General features: G+C 37.5%; 1 protein-coding gene across 3 annotated transcripts in view; it reads right to left on the reverse strand.

The window, feature by feature from the left end:
* Positions 1–1,456: 1,456 nt before the first annotated feature.
* The window catches only part of slc8a4a (solute carrier family 8 member 4a), a 126,451-nt gene continuing 110,128 nt past the window's right edge, over positions 1,457–17,779 (reverse strand). For 2 of the 3 annotated variants that reach the window (XM_009295486.5, XM_073934880.1), the window contains 4 exons: positions 17,205–17,329; positions 13,801–13,900; positions 10,693–10,965; positions 1,457–6,578 (listed from right to left, as the gene is read on the reverse strand). In XM_009295486.5, coding sequence (XP_009293761.2) covers positions 6,199–6,578; positions 10,693–10,965; positions 13,801–13,900; positions 17,205–17,329 — 878 coding nt within the window. In that variant the 3' untranslated portion in view covers positions 1,457–6,198. 3 annotated transcript variants of the gene reach the window in all.

Consider the following 17,779-nt stretch of genomic DNA (forward strand, 5'->3'; position numbering starts at 1 on the left):
AGCCAAGACGACTATGTTTAGACATCTATCAGACATCTTTTAGACATAATTTAAAAACAAAAAATGTTTGCTGGGAAGTACTTAAGTTTCAAATCACAATTATAGTGACCAAAATTATCACGGTTATCAGTATTAACATGGTTTTGGTAAATAACGTTGCATCATACATATTAGACATACTAAAGGCATTCTGCCAAGATCTAAAAATGAACAAAAACAACTACATTTTGCAGGTTTATGCCATTTTGGAAAAAAAACTACATAAACATCCCTGGATCACTGCATTTTGGATTTGCTACTTATATTTGTATTAATTCATGTACATTGTTTGGTGCGATTTTCTTATTTAAAGTATAGTTTGTTAAACCTGAAGTTGTAAAACTACCTCATAGTTTTACACAAAATGGCATAAAGCAGATTCATAAAAACCAAAAAAGTGTGACATTTGACAAAAAAATTCTAATTAAAAATGTTCAGAATTCATTCATTAATTTTCCTTCGAATTAGTCCCTTATTTATCAGCAATCGCCACAGTGGAATGAACCACCAACTGTTCTGGCATACTATGTTTTATGCAGCAGATGTAAATCCAACCACAACCCAGTGATGGGAAACATCCATACACACTCATGCACCAACACGGGGAGAAGATGCAAAAAGAATTGCCAACTGGTCCAGCCAGGACTCGAACCAGCTACCTTCTTGCTGTGAGGCAACGTTGCTAACCACTGAGTCACCGTGTCGCTCAATTTTCAAAAAGAAGTTTTTTTTATAAACTAATTTCAAGAGGATAATATGCTTATGCTTGACCACAGCTGGTCCTGCATTAGCAAAGCATTCACCAATCAGATGATTCCCAACTATTATATTTTTTGATTATATTTATTAATTATATTAATTGATTATATTTATATTATTTGCAATGACGTGCAGCACACACTGTAAATGAAACGAATACAACATACTTTAACTGAATAGATGAATATATATTTATTAAACAGCTAATTTTTGAGCTTATTGCAATGTTATAGGATTTACTGTAAGTTTACAAAATAGCAATCAAGGTTTAAATGATGATGACATTTTTAAACTAAGACTAACCATCAAAATATTTACAATGGTTTACCTTAAAACTGGTAATCAAGACAACATTACTCCTGATTATACAATGAGGTCTTATCAAGCAAACAATCAGTTGATGCAAAAAAAAAAAAAAAAAAAAAAATCCCTTACAGATGAATCTTTTTACTTCATAAGACACCAGACCAGTGTGGTTTGCCTCCATTTGTTATTTTAGCTATCAAAATGTTGGTAGATGTTGACTTGCATTTTATGAATAACAAATAAGCACAATTCCAACAAAACAAATGGCTTGGAGGTACGTAAATAATGACATAACTATAATTTTAATGTTATTTTGGTCCCCACTGATATTGTATTTAGATAAGCATTATCTTTGTGCTAAACATAAAGGTTAAAGTTAATGACAGATTAAAATTTTCAGTGAACTACGCCTTTGTAATTGTGATAGTGTTGTTTCTATGCACATATACTGTTATTTGGTCATAAATTCATCTATCCATCCATAAAGACTTATTCCACAAAAGATGATCTTTCCAGATCCACATAAGAGAATATGGTCTCATACAGTATGCAGTGCCCACAATGCATTACTTAAAGATTCACCACCACAGTCCTCTATATTTCTTCATTATTCTGATGCAACTATGGGTGCTTTGTTGGAATATGTTTACCTCGGGGAGATCAGTCACTCCTCTATTCTCCAAAAAGCTCATGTTAATATAAAGCAAAACTCTAAGGTTCTTAATTAAGCGCCGGCTTTGAATTTGGGAGGAACTTTTAAGTTCATTAACCTCGTGCAACCAGATACAAGAAGAAGGACGAGAGTGACCTTAAAAAGTAATTACAAACCAATAGACTACCCCCCCCCCCCACCTCCACCCACCCTAGAGCGCTGACACCAGACAACATAATGACAGAAAGACAATGACTCTTTGAGACGTCGCCTAGCAACAAGAAGCACTAAAAATACATCGCTCTGTGCTTTTTTTAAAATCCGGTATCATTGGAATGTATAAATACACATATGCCGGTACAAATGTGGACCGTATGTACATCTGTTTCGCCCACTATTTTTTGCGTCACACACTGTGAGAGAAAGTGAGCTGAGCACTTGCGTCATTTTCCATAGACTCGATTTGGTGGACTCTGTTTAATCATTCACAAAAATGAAAAGCTATAGCAGCTCAGCCTTTTTAAAGCATCCTAACAGATAGCACCATTCTTAAATGGTGCATTTGGCCACTGGCATCATTGTAAATCAGATAATGGGACTGCACGCTCACTTAAAATGACTTTTTTAGTACATTAAAAAGTTTGAAGCGCTGGTCTGCCGGGGCTCCTAATAGTGAACAACACCAGAGTTTCCTACAGCTATAACTTTTCATTTCTTATAGCGTGTCCCAGGTTGGACCAAGCAGATGGCTGATAGCTGGGAAAATGGGGACGTGTTAAATCCTTGTAAACAATTATGTAATATCTGCAAAGTGAATCACTGTATCACTTAGCTAAGAAGAGTGCGGGATAGATGGAAAGAGAGAAAAAGGCTAACTAAGCTAGCATAACTCTTGGCTAACTGGAAATGAACCAAGTCTCATTAGTTAAGGAGCAGATGGAGGACACTGATTAAAGAGAGCAAACTGAAATTGAACTGGAATCCAATCCATTATACATTAAACCACACACATAAACAGAAATTAGGTAGTGGCGATGCTATCAGGAGAGGCAAGCGCTTGGAAAATTAGATACAGCTCTGAATTAATGCGGCGAAGGCGAGAGGCTCACATTTCACAGGTAAAATGCATATGGTGTGCGTGAACGAAAAATGAACTCACCGTCTTGTCTCACAGATTACAATGTAAACTTGGTGACAGACCTACTTCAAAGCCTAAAATGATGTACTTTTGATATCAAGGCACCCATGTTGTGTTCACACACAACCACATGACTCGATGCAATGCCTTCAAATTTAAATAGAGTTTTGACACAGTGAAGCTGTATATTATTAACAGTTTAGTGACAGGACAGTCCGCTCACTCTCTGCATGATTTAGGACCAACAACATGGGTATGAATGTGATACATAGAATCTGCAGCCATTTATAGATTCATAGATGTTAGGAGAAGATCCATAAGCTCACAGAATGGGAGCCTGGAACTCCTGAGCGTGGCAGTGACACACGAAATTCACTGTGCTTTAGTATAGCACACTTTCATACATTAGGACACTCATATTCATACAGTATACAAAGACATTGTACAGGGATTGGTGCACAACATTTTGTCAGATTTTTTTTGCACTCGCCCATTCAAATACATGCTCTCTCACACACACATATGGTCTACAATATTGTTCCCCACATAATACATAGTTAATAATAAATATCAATAAATATCACATGTATAAACATCAACACCTTGGTTCTTATGTCACCATTAAACTACTTCTTTTGGTCTCCGTTCAACTTCTATCACTAATGTTGTGCCATGCAACATGTGTGCCTCTTTTTGCTTTTAGCAACGAAAACCTTGAGAAAAAAATATTTTCCCCTTACATTCCCCCTTTTTACTTCATAGTTAGCTTTCGGTAGCATGGTCAAAATGACTAAATAAATAAGTAAATGAATAAATTAAAAAACACAAGCGCAAAAGATTTACAACACCAACACTTGACATGAAATAAATAGATATGAAGAGGGTGATGTGTTGTGTCAAGAATGAGGTCTTAAGTAAAGAATGTACAGGTAATATTGGGGCGGGGCCGCAGATGAAGGGTGTGGTTTATGTCATTGTAAATGAAGAGAGTGTGGTCTATTGTATGACCTATGAAAATGTGTGATATAGATAGTACAGGTTTTTAGGAGCTGTAAAACTCTTGATTATTTTAAGACCGGGTCTTAAGTAAAAATGTTTTGACATATTGTGTAGGCGCAGAATCATGTATAGTAATGGTGTTGGTTCAAGTATAAAGAAATGACAAGGGTAGTATAAAGGTCATAAGTGAAGAAGGTTTGGTGCAGGAACTAATGGAGCAGGGTCAGAGGTAAATAATGTTAAAAAAGATGCGATAGAATGTGGTATGTGCACACGTTTTTTTATTTCAGTCAGCCAGCCCCAGGGTTTCAGATGAATTGTCATCCTATACAAAATGGCCGCGTTTAAGATCTGATATCTTAAAAAAAAAAATCAATCTTCACTGGCTGGCTGAGATCAATATAAACTGGCTATCAGACCAAACAAGATGCACTGCAGTAAATTATATTTTTTCTCCGCACCATGTCTTTAAAATATGAATGAATTTATTCCAGCTTTTTCAATGGAGTTTCTGTGCTAGTCTACGGCTAATGATGACGCTAGCGTTTACACTAGACGTCTTTCGTCTCTTTTTATATTGTAACAACCAAATGCATGCTCAAGTGTATTTAACAAATTATATTTGAATTACATTACAACATTGATGCTGTAAAAGGACCCGTATGAAATTAAAAATAGTCACATAAAGCTTTCACCGGAAGTTCGTCATTGGCCGAAAAACACTGGCTGTGCATATAACCCATTGAAAAGGCTGTGGTGTAAGGTTGGGATCATACATGATAATAGGTGTATTCGACTTGAACCACACTTCAGTTGGAGGTCAATACCATATTTTAATTAAAACATTTGTAAATACTGTAGTTTATGCAGCGGAATACAGAAATAAGTTCTATATGAAAAAAGATACAAAATAAACCTATGGACCTATATAATAAATAAACCTAATACCCTATATAAACAAATTAATGACTGAGTTACCGGCTGCCAACTCAAATCAAGTCAAACTTTCTAACCGGCATGTCCTGCTTCAATTATTCGTTTTGGATTTTGATTGATCTGTGCAGCGCCACATAAAGTTGAACAAATCTATTCACCTTATTCTTTGCGTACAAGCAAGTGCAGCCATTTGAATCTCTTTGGCTTGAGACTTCAGGTCTCATTTACTTCCATTCATTTTTTTTGCTGTTTGATGTAGCTAACTGATATTTTCTTATTATATTATACTGCTTTGCCTGTATAGTCATGAACACACTTGTTTGTTCAGCCGTATATTATTCCTAGTCATTTCCCCCATATGCAACTGTATCAGAAGTACTATCGCAAAAACGAATGCACTTCTTCATTGAAGAATAAGGTAAATAATTTGGATCAAATGAGCAGTGAAAAAAATGGTGGGGTCATAAATAAGTTAAGGGTGGTAATATTGGAGATGGGGTGAAGTATAAAGAAGACGTAGTAGAGGTAGTATAATGGGTGGAGTCAAAACTGAAATGGGTGTGGTTTAGATATTAATTGAGCAGATCAGACATCAAAAAGGCATATCTGAAATTTTGGGCTCAGAGATGAAGAAGCTGCTGGGTCAATAGTGACGAAGAGGTATCATTATTGCAAGTGAGATCAAAGTTTTGGTGTAGGTATCATCGGGGCATGGTCAGTGGTTTGAGTCCAATTAGTTAGGGTTATTGACAAATTTCGAATTACAGTAGAGTCAGCCCTTACCAGATCACTTGAGCAGAAATTACAGATGAGAAAAATGAATATGGCTAGGGTGGTACATAAGTCTGCAGTGAGTTGCAGTAACAGGCAAAAGCAGACAGATGAAACAGAGTGTTTATGTCTTGAGGGTAGATAGAGGTGTGAAGCATGCCCAAATGTCTGCAGTGGGAATGAATCTATTGACAGCGACTGGGAGGGAACAGAGAATGATATAAGAGGGATTTCTGAAAGAATATTGAAGCGAGGCATAAAGGACCATCCTGGAAAAAAAAGACAGCACTGAAGCAAGAAAAACGCTGAGGGGGCTCTCTGGAGACTATTCTGGAAAATGTTGCTGCGTCTGAATATCCAGGTGGTGGCAACACACCATGTAAGAGAAATCCATTTATAAAGAGAAGCTGTGCATGAAAACACGGAGCCTCCATCATCCTCCACTGACACCTATCTAGATACCCAAAGCAGTGTAAGTGAAAGGAGGCGAGTTCAGTTTTAACAACAATAATTATCTTTGAACACTCATTTTAAACACAAAAATGGAGAGGAATGATGGGGTTGTACAGCGAAGAATGCGTCTGTCTTAGGAACTTTCTCAGAAGCCAGGCACGTGGCAGTAGGCCTCCAGCGAGGCCAGCATGATGTAGATGAGCCACAGCACGATAAAGAGGAATGCGGTGAGCAGCTTGGGGGTTCGCGGGCCCCCCAGCTCGCCCCCGGACACAGAGGGCCGGCGGCGGTACAGTAGTGTCACAACACATACCAGTGCCAGGATGGTGAAGAGGGTGACGGAGAACGCCAATGACCCTGGTGGGACTTGGAATTTTTTGCCTTGACTGTGCCAGTACACTGCAGCGATGGTCCACGCCACTCCGATACCCAGGAAGACATTAACTGCATTACTACCGGTCACATTTCCAATGGACGCATCGGCGTATTGGTCCTGGATGGCTGCCACCTTGCTGGCAAAGGTGTCTGGATAGAGTAAAAAAAAAAAAGACAGAGAGAGAAAGATAAAAGATAGATGGTGAGAACTGGAAGAGCCCCACAGGAAAAATTAATTAAAAGAGGTTTCACTTTAAGGTTAGGGCAAACGTGTTTCTGGAAAAGACAGGACGTTTCAAACACTTCCTAATCTAACATGCCTGATTTAACTCAACAGTAGAAATTGAAGACCTGAAATGCAATGACCAAAGCTCATTTTGAGCAATAATAAATGCTCAGCCGTTATATTTATGTTACCAGCATTTGTTTTGAAATATTTTCTTCTGAATAAAAGCTTCAGTTAAGCTCCGGTCAGACCACACAACTTTTATTGTTTGTTACAAAAGTAACTATGTCAGATTAAGCAATGTTTTCTTGACTTGTCGTGGGTAACAAATGTGCAGACTACATGCTACTTCACAATCAGTCATCCCGTGACGTCTACAACAAACATTATTTCCCAAAGCAGTCACAAGTGTTCTTATTAATTTCAATGTCATTCTTAATTTTTTGTCAATCTTAATAAAAACTGATGCTTGCTGACAACTAGGCTACATTATGACATTGATTGGATCAAACATTTATTTCAAAATATTCAAAACTATTTTCTTTTAAATCTAAATGTATATTTTCCAGCCACGGGTTGCTTATAAAAACACTTCCTCGTATGAACTTGCCGCAAGTGATATAGTGAAAATAAAAGCAAATGAGCACCAAGGAAAAATCAAATGCTCAAGACAAAATAATGACATATTAAAAAAAATTGCAAATATATGACAGAGGTCTGTGATACAACAATTATAGTGAAGTACTAATTTATTCCTTATTTTCCATGAAATAAATCATTCACCCGCACAGCTGAGTAGTGGCTAGCACAAACAAAAATATTATATTTTTCTTGGAAAAAAATATTTTTGAAACAAATTGTGTGTGGTATACTGTAATTTGTATTTTAATTTTAATGTATTTTTGTTGGTCAGTTATCTACTAGATAAACAAAAATATTAAATAACATCTGAGGTGAAGTGATTCAAAACCAGTCCGCTATACGCTTCAGCGACAAAGCACAAACTGGTTTGTTAAATAAAATAAAATTTTGCCAAAATAAAATCAAAGTGAAACATTCACAGTTTCAGAGAAGTTTTCATTTTTAATGACTAAATTATCCATTGCACCGGTCAGTTTCAATTTAATTTGTTTAATCAAGTATTTTGAATAAGCAAGACAGGCTTTTGCAATGTATTTGCAGCACTGAATGTGTTTCCAGATTACTTTGGAAAAACAAACTTGGTTGGAAGAATGAGAGATCTCAGAAACTTGTTGTGAGAATGGAGATATCTGCATATTTGTATTTATATTTAAAACACTTTAATATTTTAGAGAAAGTAGTTAAAGTTTGCAAAACCAATGATTGATCTTATCCACCCAAGACCCACCCATAAGTAAATATGTGTCCAGTGTCAAACATGTGACGCAACTCGTCATGAAGATTGGGGGAAAAATTAAACATGTTTCTGCAAGGGTGTCGTGAAGAGTAAATACATGGCGTCAGTTGTCATGAACTCTGCATTCTGTGTAGATTTGACCACATTCACGTTAACTTTTTCAGAATGTCTCCACACATAATTGCTATTTTCACTTAAACAGTTAAAGTTAAAGGTTACATTTTTCCATGTTTCCCAACAATGAGCCAGCTGTGAAAGCATACCATGAGAATAAAATAAAAAAGTCAATTCAAAACACCTGAGTGATTGTAGTGCTTGGTAATTTGGGAAATCTGACCAGAGTTTATATAGTGTGACCTGTTGTGATTCTCTAGAGGAGGCAAGCATCAGATTTCAAGTCTTTCCTTTAAAGTAAATACAGTATCTGACAGCAAGAATGGGCAACAGAGCATAGTGTTTTACTTGAGTTATGAATCTGACTTCTCAATCTAAATTGAATGTGATGAGATAAAAGACCACAAAAAATAAATGGCAGAAAAGCATCTTCCTCTCGAGCTGCACACAAAAACATCAGTGTAACCAGTGTAGAATGAATCACATTAAATAAATTTTATATAAGCTGGTTATTTGAAATATTAAGCACTCACAAGTCAAGGAGTTACCAGTATGAATCCGTTTCATGAATTCAGAGCATTCAGAGCAGTAATGAGTTGACAAAATTGGCAATAAAATAAATGAGTCAAAGTATTTCTCTAGCTCAAATAGCAGAGTATAATAGTGATTGCAATGCCAAGGTTGTGAATTCAATTCAGGGAAAGCAAGAACTTGTAAAATGTGTACCTTCAACACAGTGTAAATTGCTTTGGATTAAAGTGTCTGCCAAAATTTAAATGTACATTTTCACATTTGCCAATTAATTTTAGACATATGCAAAACTTACAAAAAAAATCACCTAAACCTTGATTTACCGAAAACAAGACTAAAAAAGGTGTCTCTATTTGTCATATTAGTCTTAATAGCTTTTGCACAATGTAAATATTGTTGTACACTCAACGGCCACTTTATAACAAGTATACCTGTCAAAGTGCTAGTCAAATTTCGAATCAGCCAATCAAATGTCAGGAACTCTATGCATTTAGGCATGTAGACGTGGTCATGGCAATCTGCTGCAGTTTAAACTGAGCATCAGAATGGGGAAGAAAGGTGATTTAAGTGACTTTGAACGTGACATTGTGGTTGTTGGTGCCAGACGGGCTGGTCTGAGTATTTCAGAAACTGCTCATCCACTGGGATTTTCAGGCACAACCACCTCTAGGGTTTACAGAGAAGGGTCAGAAAAAAAGTATCCAGTGAACGGCAGATCTATGGGTACAAATGACTTGTTGATGCCAGAGGTCAGAGGAAAATAGCCAGACTGGTTCGAGCTAATAGAAAGGCAACAGTAACTCAAATATTCATTCGTGACAACCGAGGTATGCAGAAGAGCATCTTTGAACACACAACACGTCAAACCTTGAGGCGGATGGGCTACAACCTCAAAAGACCACACCGGGTGTCACTCCTGTCAGCTAAAATCAGGAAACTGAGGCTACAATTTACACAGGTTCACCAAAATGGAACAATAGAAGATTGGACAAACATTGCCTGGTCTGATGAGTCTCGATTTCTGCTACAGCAATCGGATGGTAGGGTCAGAATTTGCCGTCAAAAACATGAAAGCATGGATCCATCCTGCCTTGTATCAACGGTTCAGGCTGGTGGGGGTGTAATTGTGTGGGGGACAACACCACAGCCAACATGGCAAGGAGTTCACTGTACTCAAATCTCCTTCACAGATCCAGACTTAATCCAATAGAGCACCTTTGGGATGTGGTGGAACGGGAGATTCACATCATCTACATCTAGCCTACAAATCTGCAGCCACTGCGTGATGCTATCAAGTCAATATGAACCAAAATCTCTAAGGAATATTTCCAGTATCTTGTTGAATCAATACCACTAAGGATTAAGGCAGTTCTGAAGGCAAAAGGCGTCCAATCCGGTACTATTAAGGTGTACCTAATAAAGTGGCCGGTGAGTGTATATGTTTAGTGTACAAATTTTTTGACAGAACTTGTGATTTGCACAACATTAATTATATGAATTATATTACACTATACAAAATATTATATAACCCAAAATGTATTTTAAAATCTATATAAATTAGTAATAACTGAGCAGAATTAAAACGTACAATAGTGGTTTGCTCTCTATTTAATCACACAGCGGTCCAGATGACACTTGTCAAAAGAAATTTTACATTATGTGAGTTGGAGCTTGAGCACGATTTACCATTCAGAGTCTGAGCATGTGCAGGATCAGTCCATCCCCTCTAATGCAGCTAACACCAAGACAAACACACAGATCTCTTCCAGCCTCCAGAGCAAATCATGCTCCTCTTTATAGCCCACACATCCAAATGACATCTAAACAAACTGGGCTGTTCACACAACAGCTGACCTTTTTGGAATCAATTGGAAAAAGCAATACCTTAAATGTTTATGTAAAACAAACAGAATGCTTGATTCTGATTGGTTAATAATGATTTTTTTAGTTCAATATCCCTTACTAATCAGCTCCATGCTATAGAAAGGACATCAGAAGCACAAATAAACACTCACCAGGTACAGAAGTGCCCAAGGCCACAAACACCACGGCTGTGACTGTGTCCTTCAGGCCTACTGTACAACCAAAATGAGATGCCAGATCTCCAGTTACAGCAGTCAGGACCCCGATGAGTGTGATGGAGACAATAAAGCAGGCCCAGCCATTCCAGTATTCTGTTGGGGGTACGAAAGCGAACAGAACCTTCCAGAAAACCGTCAGAAAGTGCATGATGTAATCGAAGCAGGAGGGCAAGCGCTCTTCTCCGCTCTCTTCCTCATCGTCATCTCCTGCAAAGATATTCAAATAGTAGGGTAAATTTATTATAGTCAAAATTGAAGTCATGAGTACTTAATAAAACAATCCAAGATATTGAAATGGTTAAATTTATTAAACAAGTGTCATTTTTGGTTATCTATTTATCATAAATTGCATCATCAATAAACTGTATACTGGGGTATGATACTGTTATTATACAAGCTACTGTATGAAAAAAACACACATGATAATTCTCAGGTTCTCTAATATTATCATTTACAGTTATTTGTTTAAGTAAAACTTAATTTTTGTTTTATTCTGTAAAACACTGGTGCCATTTTTTCCCAAAATGAAAATAAAAATGCAAAAAAATTTAAAGTAATGCATATAATAATTTTTAGACCGCACAATACCAATGTTTTAACTTCCAAAGAGTTAAGAAATCAATATTTGGTGGAATAACCTTCATTTTCAAACAATTATTATTGTTTTGAAAAATAAAATAAAAAAAAAACTCTAAATGACAATATATTTCTTTATTTAAAATTAGCAAGTAGTGTTAGCAGACCTTTATAGAATAAGATACACATAACACATTACATTTTTTTTCAAACCCATACCTAATCAACCAGTAAATCTAGAGCAATGATGCCAAAATTAGTGCCCGTGGGCCAAAGTTGGCACATGGTAGCCTTTGATTCAGCCCACCATCCCATCTGAGAAGAAATGGAGAATGATGGGAATGTTTTTTGAGATTGTCAATTAAAATATAATGCAACCCTTTGTTTTATTGTTAAAAGCTATCTGAAATGAAATGTTTCAATTAAATGACGTGCGAAGCAGTGGCGCAGTAGGTAGTGCTGTCGCCTCACAACAAGAAGGTCGCTGGTTTGAGCCTCGGCTCAGTTGGCATTTCTGTGTGGAGTTTGCATGTTCTCCCTGCGTTCACGTGGGTTTCCTCCGGGTGCTTCGGTTTCCTCCACAGTCCAAAGACATGCGGTACAGGTGAATTGGGTTGGCTAAATTGTCCGTAGTGTATGAGTGTGTGTGTGAATGCGTGTGTGGATGTCCAGAGATCGGTTGCAGCTAGAAGGGCATCCGCTGCGTAAAAACTTGCTGGATAAGTTGGCGGTTCATTCCGCTGTGGCGACCCCGGATTAATAAAGGGACTAAGCTGACAAGAAAATGAATTAATCAATATATATATATATATATATATATATATATATATATATATATATATATATATATATATATATATGTTTATGCTTTTTAAACAGCGTGGCGCAAAACATCAAAACGACTCTAACTGAAACTAGTAAACAACTATTGCGTCACCCCTTGCGCCACATTGCGCCGGACGTATGATAGGGCCCAATAAGTTTCTTTTTTTAATTTCCTGATGTAAAAATCTGATCCAAATCCCTGCAATTCTGAGGTCCACCACAATATGATGTAGGAGTACAGTTTTCCCACCGATTTGATTGACAGCAGCGTATTAACATGTCTCCATTGTAATATATATATAACCAATTGTAATTCATCACCACAGCCGCATTATAAAAGAAGATGCTTTAATCCCGGGTGGTTGACGATTGATCATGTTTATTTTGTACATTAACATAATGGATATCCATAAAGCAATGGATATCAATGTGTATTCTGTCACATTTGCCGTGCAAAAACAGTGGAAAGTTAAACACGCATGCTGTGTGGTGTGTGTGTTGTTACGCAAACTTTGTAACGACATTGTGTGTGACTCATCATTACACAAAGGCTTTAATTAACTCCACAACAAATACATCAAATAACCATACGTTCTTACTGTAGTATTTTTCTTTATTGTCTTCACTGTGCTGTTTATCTAACGCAGCAGGAACATGGCTCTGACACACACATGGGAAAGTTGAAAATCCCCATGTTCAAAAATGTGTATTAAATAATCTGATGGGTGTTTTGAGCTGAAACTTTATACATAAAAACTTACATCTTTAAAAAGGGGTAAAATAGGCGCTCTTTAATTAATCAATGTAGACAATTATTTTAACAGTTTTTATTATTATTCGTATTTTATTTTAAAAGTCTGTTGCTGACTGGTTCTCAGTACACACACACAGACAAACAATGATCACAGAAGGGGTGGGATGTTGTACAGTACTCGTTTGTGATGGACGTCATCACGTGTATCAACCAATGACAACATTCGTAATGGAAATAATGCTGAGTTCACACCAAACACATGGTGTAGTTTACTCATGGGATGTTTTTCACAAAAAGCTAATTTTCCCCTTGAGATGAATTACTTGAAGATGTGTTTGAGACGAGTTCCCTATGTCCGATCCCAGTAAATAATAATAGATGCTGTAGGCAGTGGGGTTGCGCAAATCTGTGAATGAATGTTCTGAAGTGAAGTAAAGATTTCCCATGCTCAAGTTAGTAAAGATTGGGGAACACTTTAGGGAACATGTAATTCTAAACAAAATTCATAAATGAAGTGCTCATCTATCAAGCTTGTTATCTGAGAGCAGTGTGGTGCAAGGACAAGAACTGAAAACCACTGATGTAATGATCCCTCAACTATCACTAAAATGCCCTGGCAGTGCAAATAGCTTTGGCTTTAGATTTAATTTGATTACAATAATTTTTAAAAGTTACAAGATAGTTTTAATTGGTAATAAGTAAAAGGAATACAGCTATAAAAAACACCTTATTTATTCTTGAATTTTGAATGTAAAATGTTATTAATCACATAAAAATCATTTCCTTCAATAATTAAAATGTAGTCATAGCACTCAAATGAACCTTTGATTGAACATAAAAGAATTGAGTGTGAGCATGTATGAAGACAGTCTGACAGAGACACTGACCTGCACTGACAGTGACGGCGCTTACAAACTGCTCTCTCCAGCTACTGCTGCCCACCACCAGCGCAAGGTTAGTCTTCTTTATTAGCTTGTCCACGGTATTCTGAAAAAACACACAAAAGCATACATAAAACACCAAGCAGATAAATCAAACCTAAACCTACAAAAATGGGTCCTCATCTTGGACAAGATTTAATACGAGTCTGTCTCGTAGCCCACTGCGCTCAGAGGTCTCTGCTAAACTGATTTCAGTGAGGCAGTGGGCGTCTCTGCACAGATTTTCATTTTCTCCAATGTCATTCTGTCCTAGCCGTTCGCTGGTTTGCATTTAAAAGACTGTGGAAAGAGTAGCACAGTTTTTCCCAAATCTCTTCTTAGTCTCTGAGCTCCCTGACCTGGGAGACCTCTGGTATTGAGACTGTCAGCATGAGGATGTTAGGATTCAGACTGAACATCAGCTGTATTTTTCTTCCTGGTGGTGGATGAAGTATATGCAAATCAAGATGTGAGTATGAGTTAAGAGGTGGTGTTTACAATAATGCATTTCTGTTTTAAAATGCTTAATTTTTGTTATGATTATGCCTGATGTTACAACTGAACTCATTGTCCCACAAAAATATTTTGAGCATTTTAAAACCCCTAAAAAGGTTTAGGTTAGAAATATAGGTGATCGGTTTCCAGTGGTGTAAATTAACAAATTACAAATTACTACTGTAATTGTGCAGGTTTTCTCAGAAATTGTAATTTACTAAGTAGTTTTAAAAAATGTGTACTTTTACTTTACCTTGAGTACGTTTTTTGTGCTGCAATGGTACTTTTACTCCACTACTTTTTTTTAACTTGCGGTCAGTACTTCAATTATTCTTGTCTATGGGGATTAGAAAAATCATTCCTGTGATTTCTGTCCAATAGAATCACTCATAGAAGTAAAGAGATAAATCGCATCATAATGAACTACCTCGAGACATGGGCGATTTATAATTGCAGCAAACTGTTTTGATTTTAAATGAAAAAAAAAAAACAGTATAGTACAAAATGAATAAACACAAAATGTGTGTAAATATAAAAATATGTAGACATTAGAAATTGATTTCTATGCCAGTTCTAAGTTTTAAGCCTATTTAAACTAACTTGTAAGCATGAATTTGCATTATTTAAATAATATGTTTACTTTTTATAAATAGAACCTACCGATTTGATCGGTAATACACAAATGTGCTGTCCACATTTATTGATTTTACATAATTAGTTTACACCAGGGGTGTCCAAACTTGGTCCTGAAGGGCCAGTGACCTGGAGAGTTTAGCTCCAATCCTAATCAAACATACCTAAACCAGCTAATCAAGCTCTTGCTAGATATGCTAAAAACCTCCTGGAAGGTGTGTTGAAGCAAGTTGGAGCTAAACTATGCAGGACACCAGCCCTCCAGGACACCCCTGGTTTACACAGCTCATTTTTTAACAGAATTACTTGACAAACAACTGAAAGTCATGACCACTAAAAAAATAGTAAAGACCTCTCATTTTTTACTTGTTTTGAATGATTTCATAAAAATTAAGTGAATTAATTATTCACTTTGAGCGGATTTTGACTCACTGACTTGTTAACTTGGAACAGGTGCTACCAGATCTGTCAAATTATGAATAAATTGTTCTGTGCAGTTAATATTTGTGAACCAATTTAACAAGATAAGTGACAGAATTCACCTTATTCATAAATCAGATGTCACTGTTTAAAAATAACTTTTTTACTCTGCTACATTTATAATGTGCAGTAAAATATACAATAATTTATTTTGAAGTGTAAAAAGGGCAACACAGTGGTGCAGTATGTAGTGCTTTCGCCTTAAAGCAAGAAGGTTGCTGATTCGAGCCTCGGCTGGATCAGTTGGTGTTTCTGTGCAGAGTTTGCATGTTCTCCTTGCGTTCCCCTTCGGGGGGAACTCCAGCACTATAAGTGGATTTGATGTTCTAAATCCACGTATGGGAGATTCGGTTCAGAAGCTACTCGTCTGAAAGAGTATTGAACGGGCCAATTAAGAATGAATTGGCAGCGCAAGCCTGCGCAGGTGTGCGGCATACGCAATCAACTGAGTATATAAGCACACCTGGCGCCAGCAGACGCTATCCTTTTCGCTTCAGAGACTTTTCTGATCGAGCTTCATGAGGGTTCCTCCTGCTGATCTACAGCCACTTCGAGCGAACGATTGCATCCCGGTCCAGAGCGAGTCCACGCAGCGGCAGACGGTCGAGCTGGGTATCTCCCTTGCCTGGCGTCCCTTTGGGTCCGGTCCTCCAAGAGCGGTGCGTATTGGTGCTAAGCATCCTAAAAGAGTAACACAGTCGTGCAGCACGTCCTTTTCAGGATGGCGTTTCCTGGCTCCGGATGATGGACACGATCACTGCATTACATGTTTGGGGGTCCAGCATGTTAATGTGGTGGTCGTATATTCCTAGAATTATCTAGACGCTAGCGACTCCCAAAAAAAATATACCTATTCCGTAAAGCTTCTTTGAAGTGGGATAAGTTAGGGCCAAGGGCACGTTGGAGGACCACGCCTCTCATGATCTGGGTGCGTCACGCTTGCCTGACCGCTCTCTCATGGTGGGTGTTGGTAAGGTGCAGTCATTATGGCGCTTTCAATGGGCTCCCATACGTGGATTTAGAACATCAAATCCACTTATAGTGCTGGAGTTCCCCCCGAAGGGGAACGTTCGAGGTTACTAAAGTAACCCTTCGTTCCCCGAGGAGGGGAACGGAAGCACTATACTCCGTCGCCATAATGACTGTCCCTTAGCTGTTAAAAGTCTCTTCAGCTTAAAAAGGATAGCGTCTGCTGGCACCAGGTGTGCTTATATACTCAGTTGATTGCGTATGCCGCACACCTGCGCAGGCTTGCGCTGCCAATTCATTCTTAATTGGCCCGTTCAATACTCTTTCAGACGAGTAGCTTCTGAACTGAATCTCCCATACGTGGATTTAGAACATCAAATCCACTTATAGTGTTTCCGTTCCCCTCCTCGGGGAACGAAGGGTTACTTTAGTAACCTCGAACGTTCACGTGGGTGTCCTGTTTTCCGGGTGCTCCGGTTTACCCCACAGTCCAAAGACATGTGGTAGAAGTGAATTGGGTAGGCTAAATTGTCCATAGTGTATGTGTGTAAATAAGTGTGAATGGAAGTTTCCCAGAGATAGGTTGCAGCTGAAAGGGCATCCGTTGCGTAAAACATAATCTGGATAAGTTGGTGATTAATAAAGGGACTAAGCCGGAAAAAAAAATGAATGAATGAATGAATGAATGAATGAATGAAATGTAAAATAAAATGTTTTCTAAAATTAATATTATCATATAATTATAGATACTCAAACATTTACTTAATGATATTAGGTACTTAAATATCACTGACCTTAAACTCATACGACTCTTCTATGACGACCTCCAGTTTGGTGTGCTCTCCCAGACTCGGACAGCCCATCTTGGCCACCTCTTCTTCCTCAGCACCCACCGCTGGTTTGTTATCATTAGAGTCTCCTGTCAGTGGAAGACACAGTGAAAATCAACTTAGCTGTGCAGAGTTTGTATGGATTACAGAGCTGAGAATGTAGAACTCGATTTTACAGAAAATTCCCTAAGAATGAATTGTGCCCACTGGTAGAGCTGTTTATTTGCATGCACGGTCTGCACCCAATCCACTAAAGACATTTTGCAAATCAGGTAGAGCAGCAAATTCAGCCGAAAATCTGCATTGTAGACAGTTAGAATGATAATTTGTTTCCATCTAGCAGGTCATTTCAGAGATGTGAGTTCAATGAGTCAAGACTGTGATTAAAAAACACTTAAAACAGATTATCTAAAATTTGAATGAAATAAAAAAGATTGAATCTAACAAACGAATCCAAATCAGATTAAAATGGGGAAAAATGTAATTATTAATGAATATTAAAGCACTTTAATAACTATTAATTCCTTATTTAAACTATT

Source organism: Danio rerio, chromosome 21 (genome assembly GCF_049306965.1).
Source record: "Danio rerio strain Tuebingen ecotype United States chromosome 21, GRCz12tu, whole genome shotgun sequence".
NCBI classification, from domain to species: domain Eukaryota; kingdom Metazoa; phylum Chordata; class Actinopteri; order Cypriniformes; family Danionidae; genus Danio; species Danio rerio.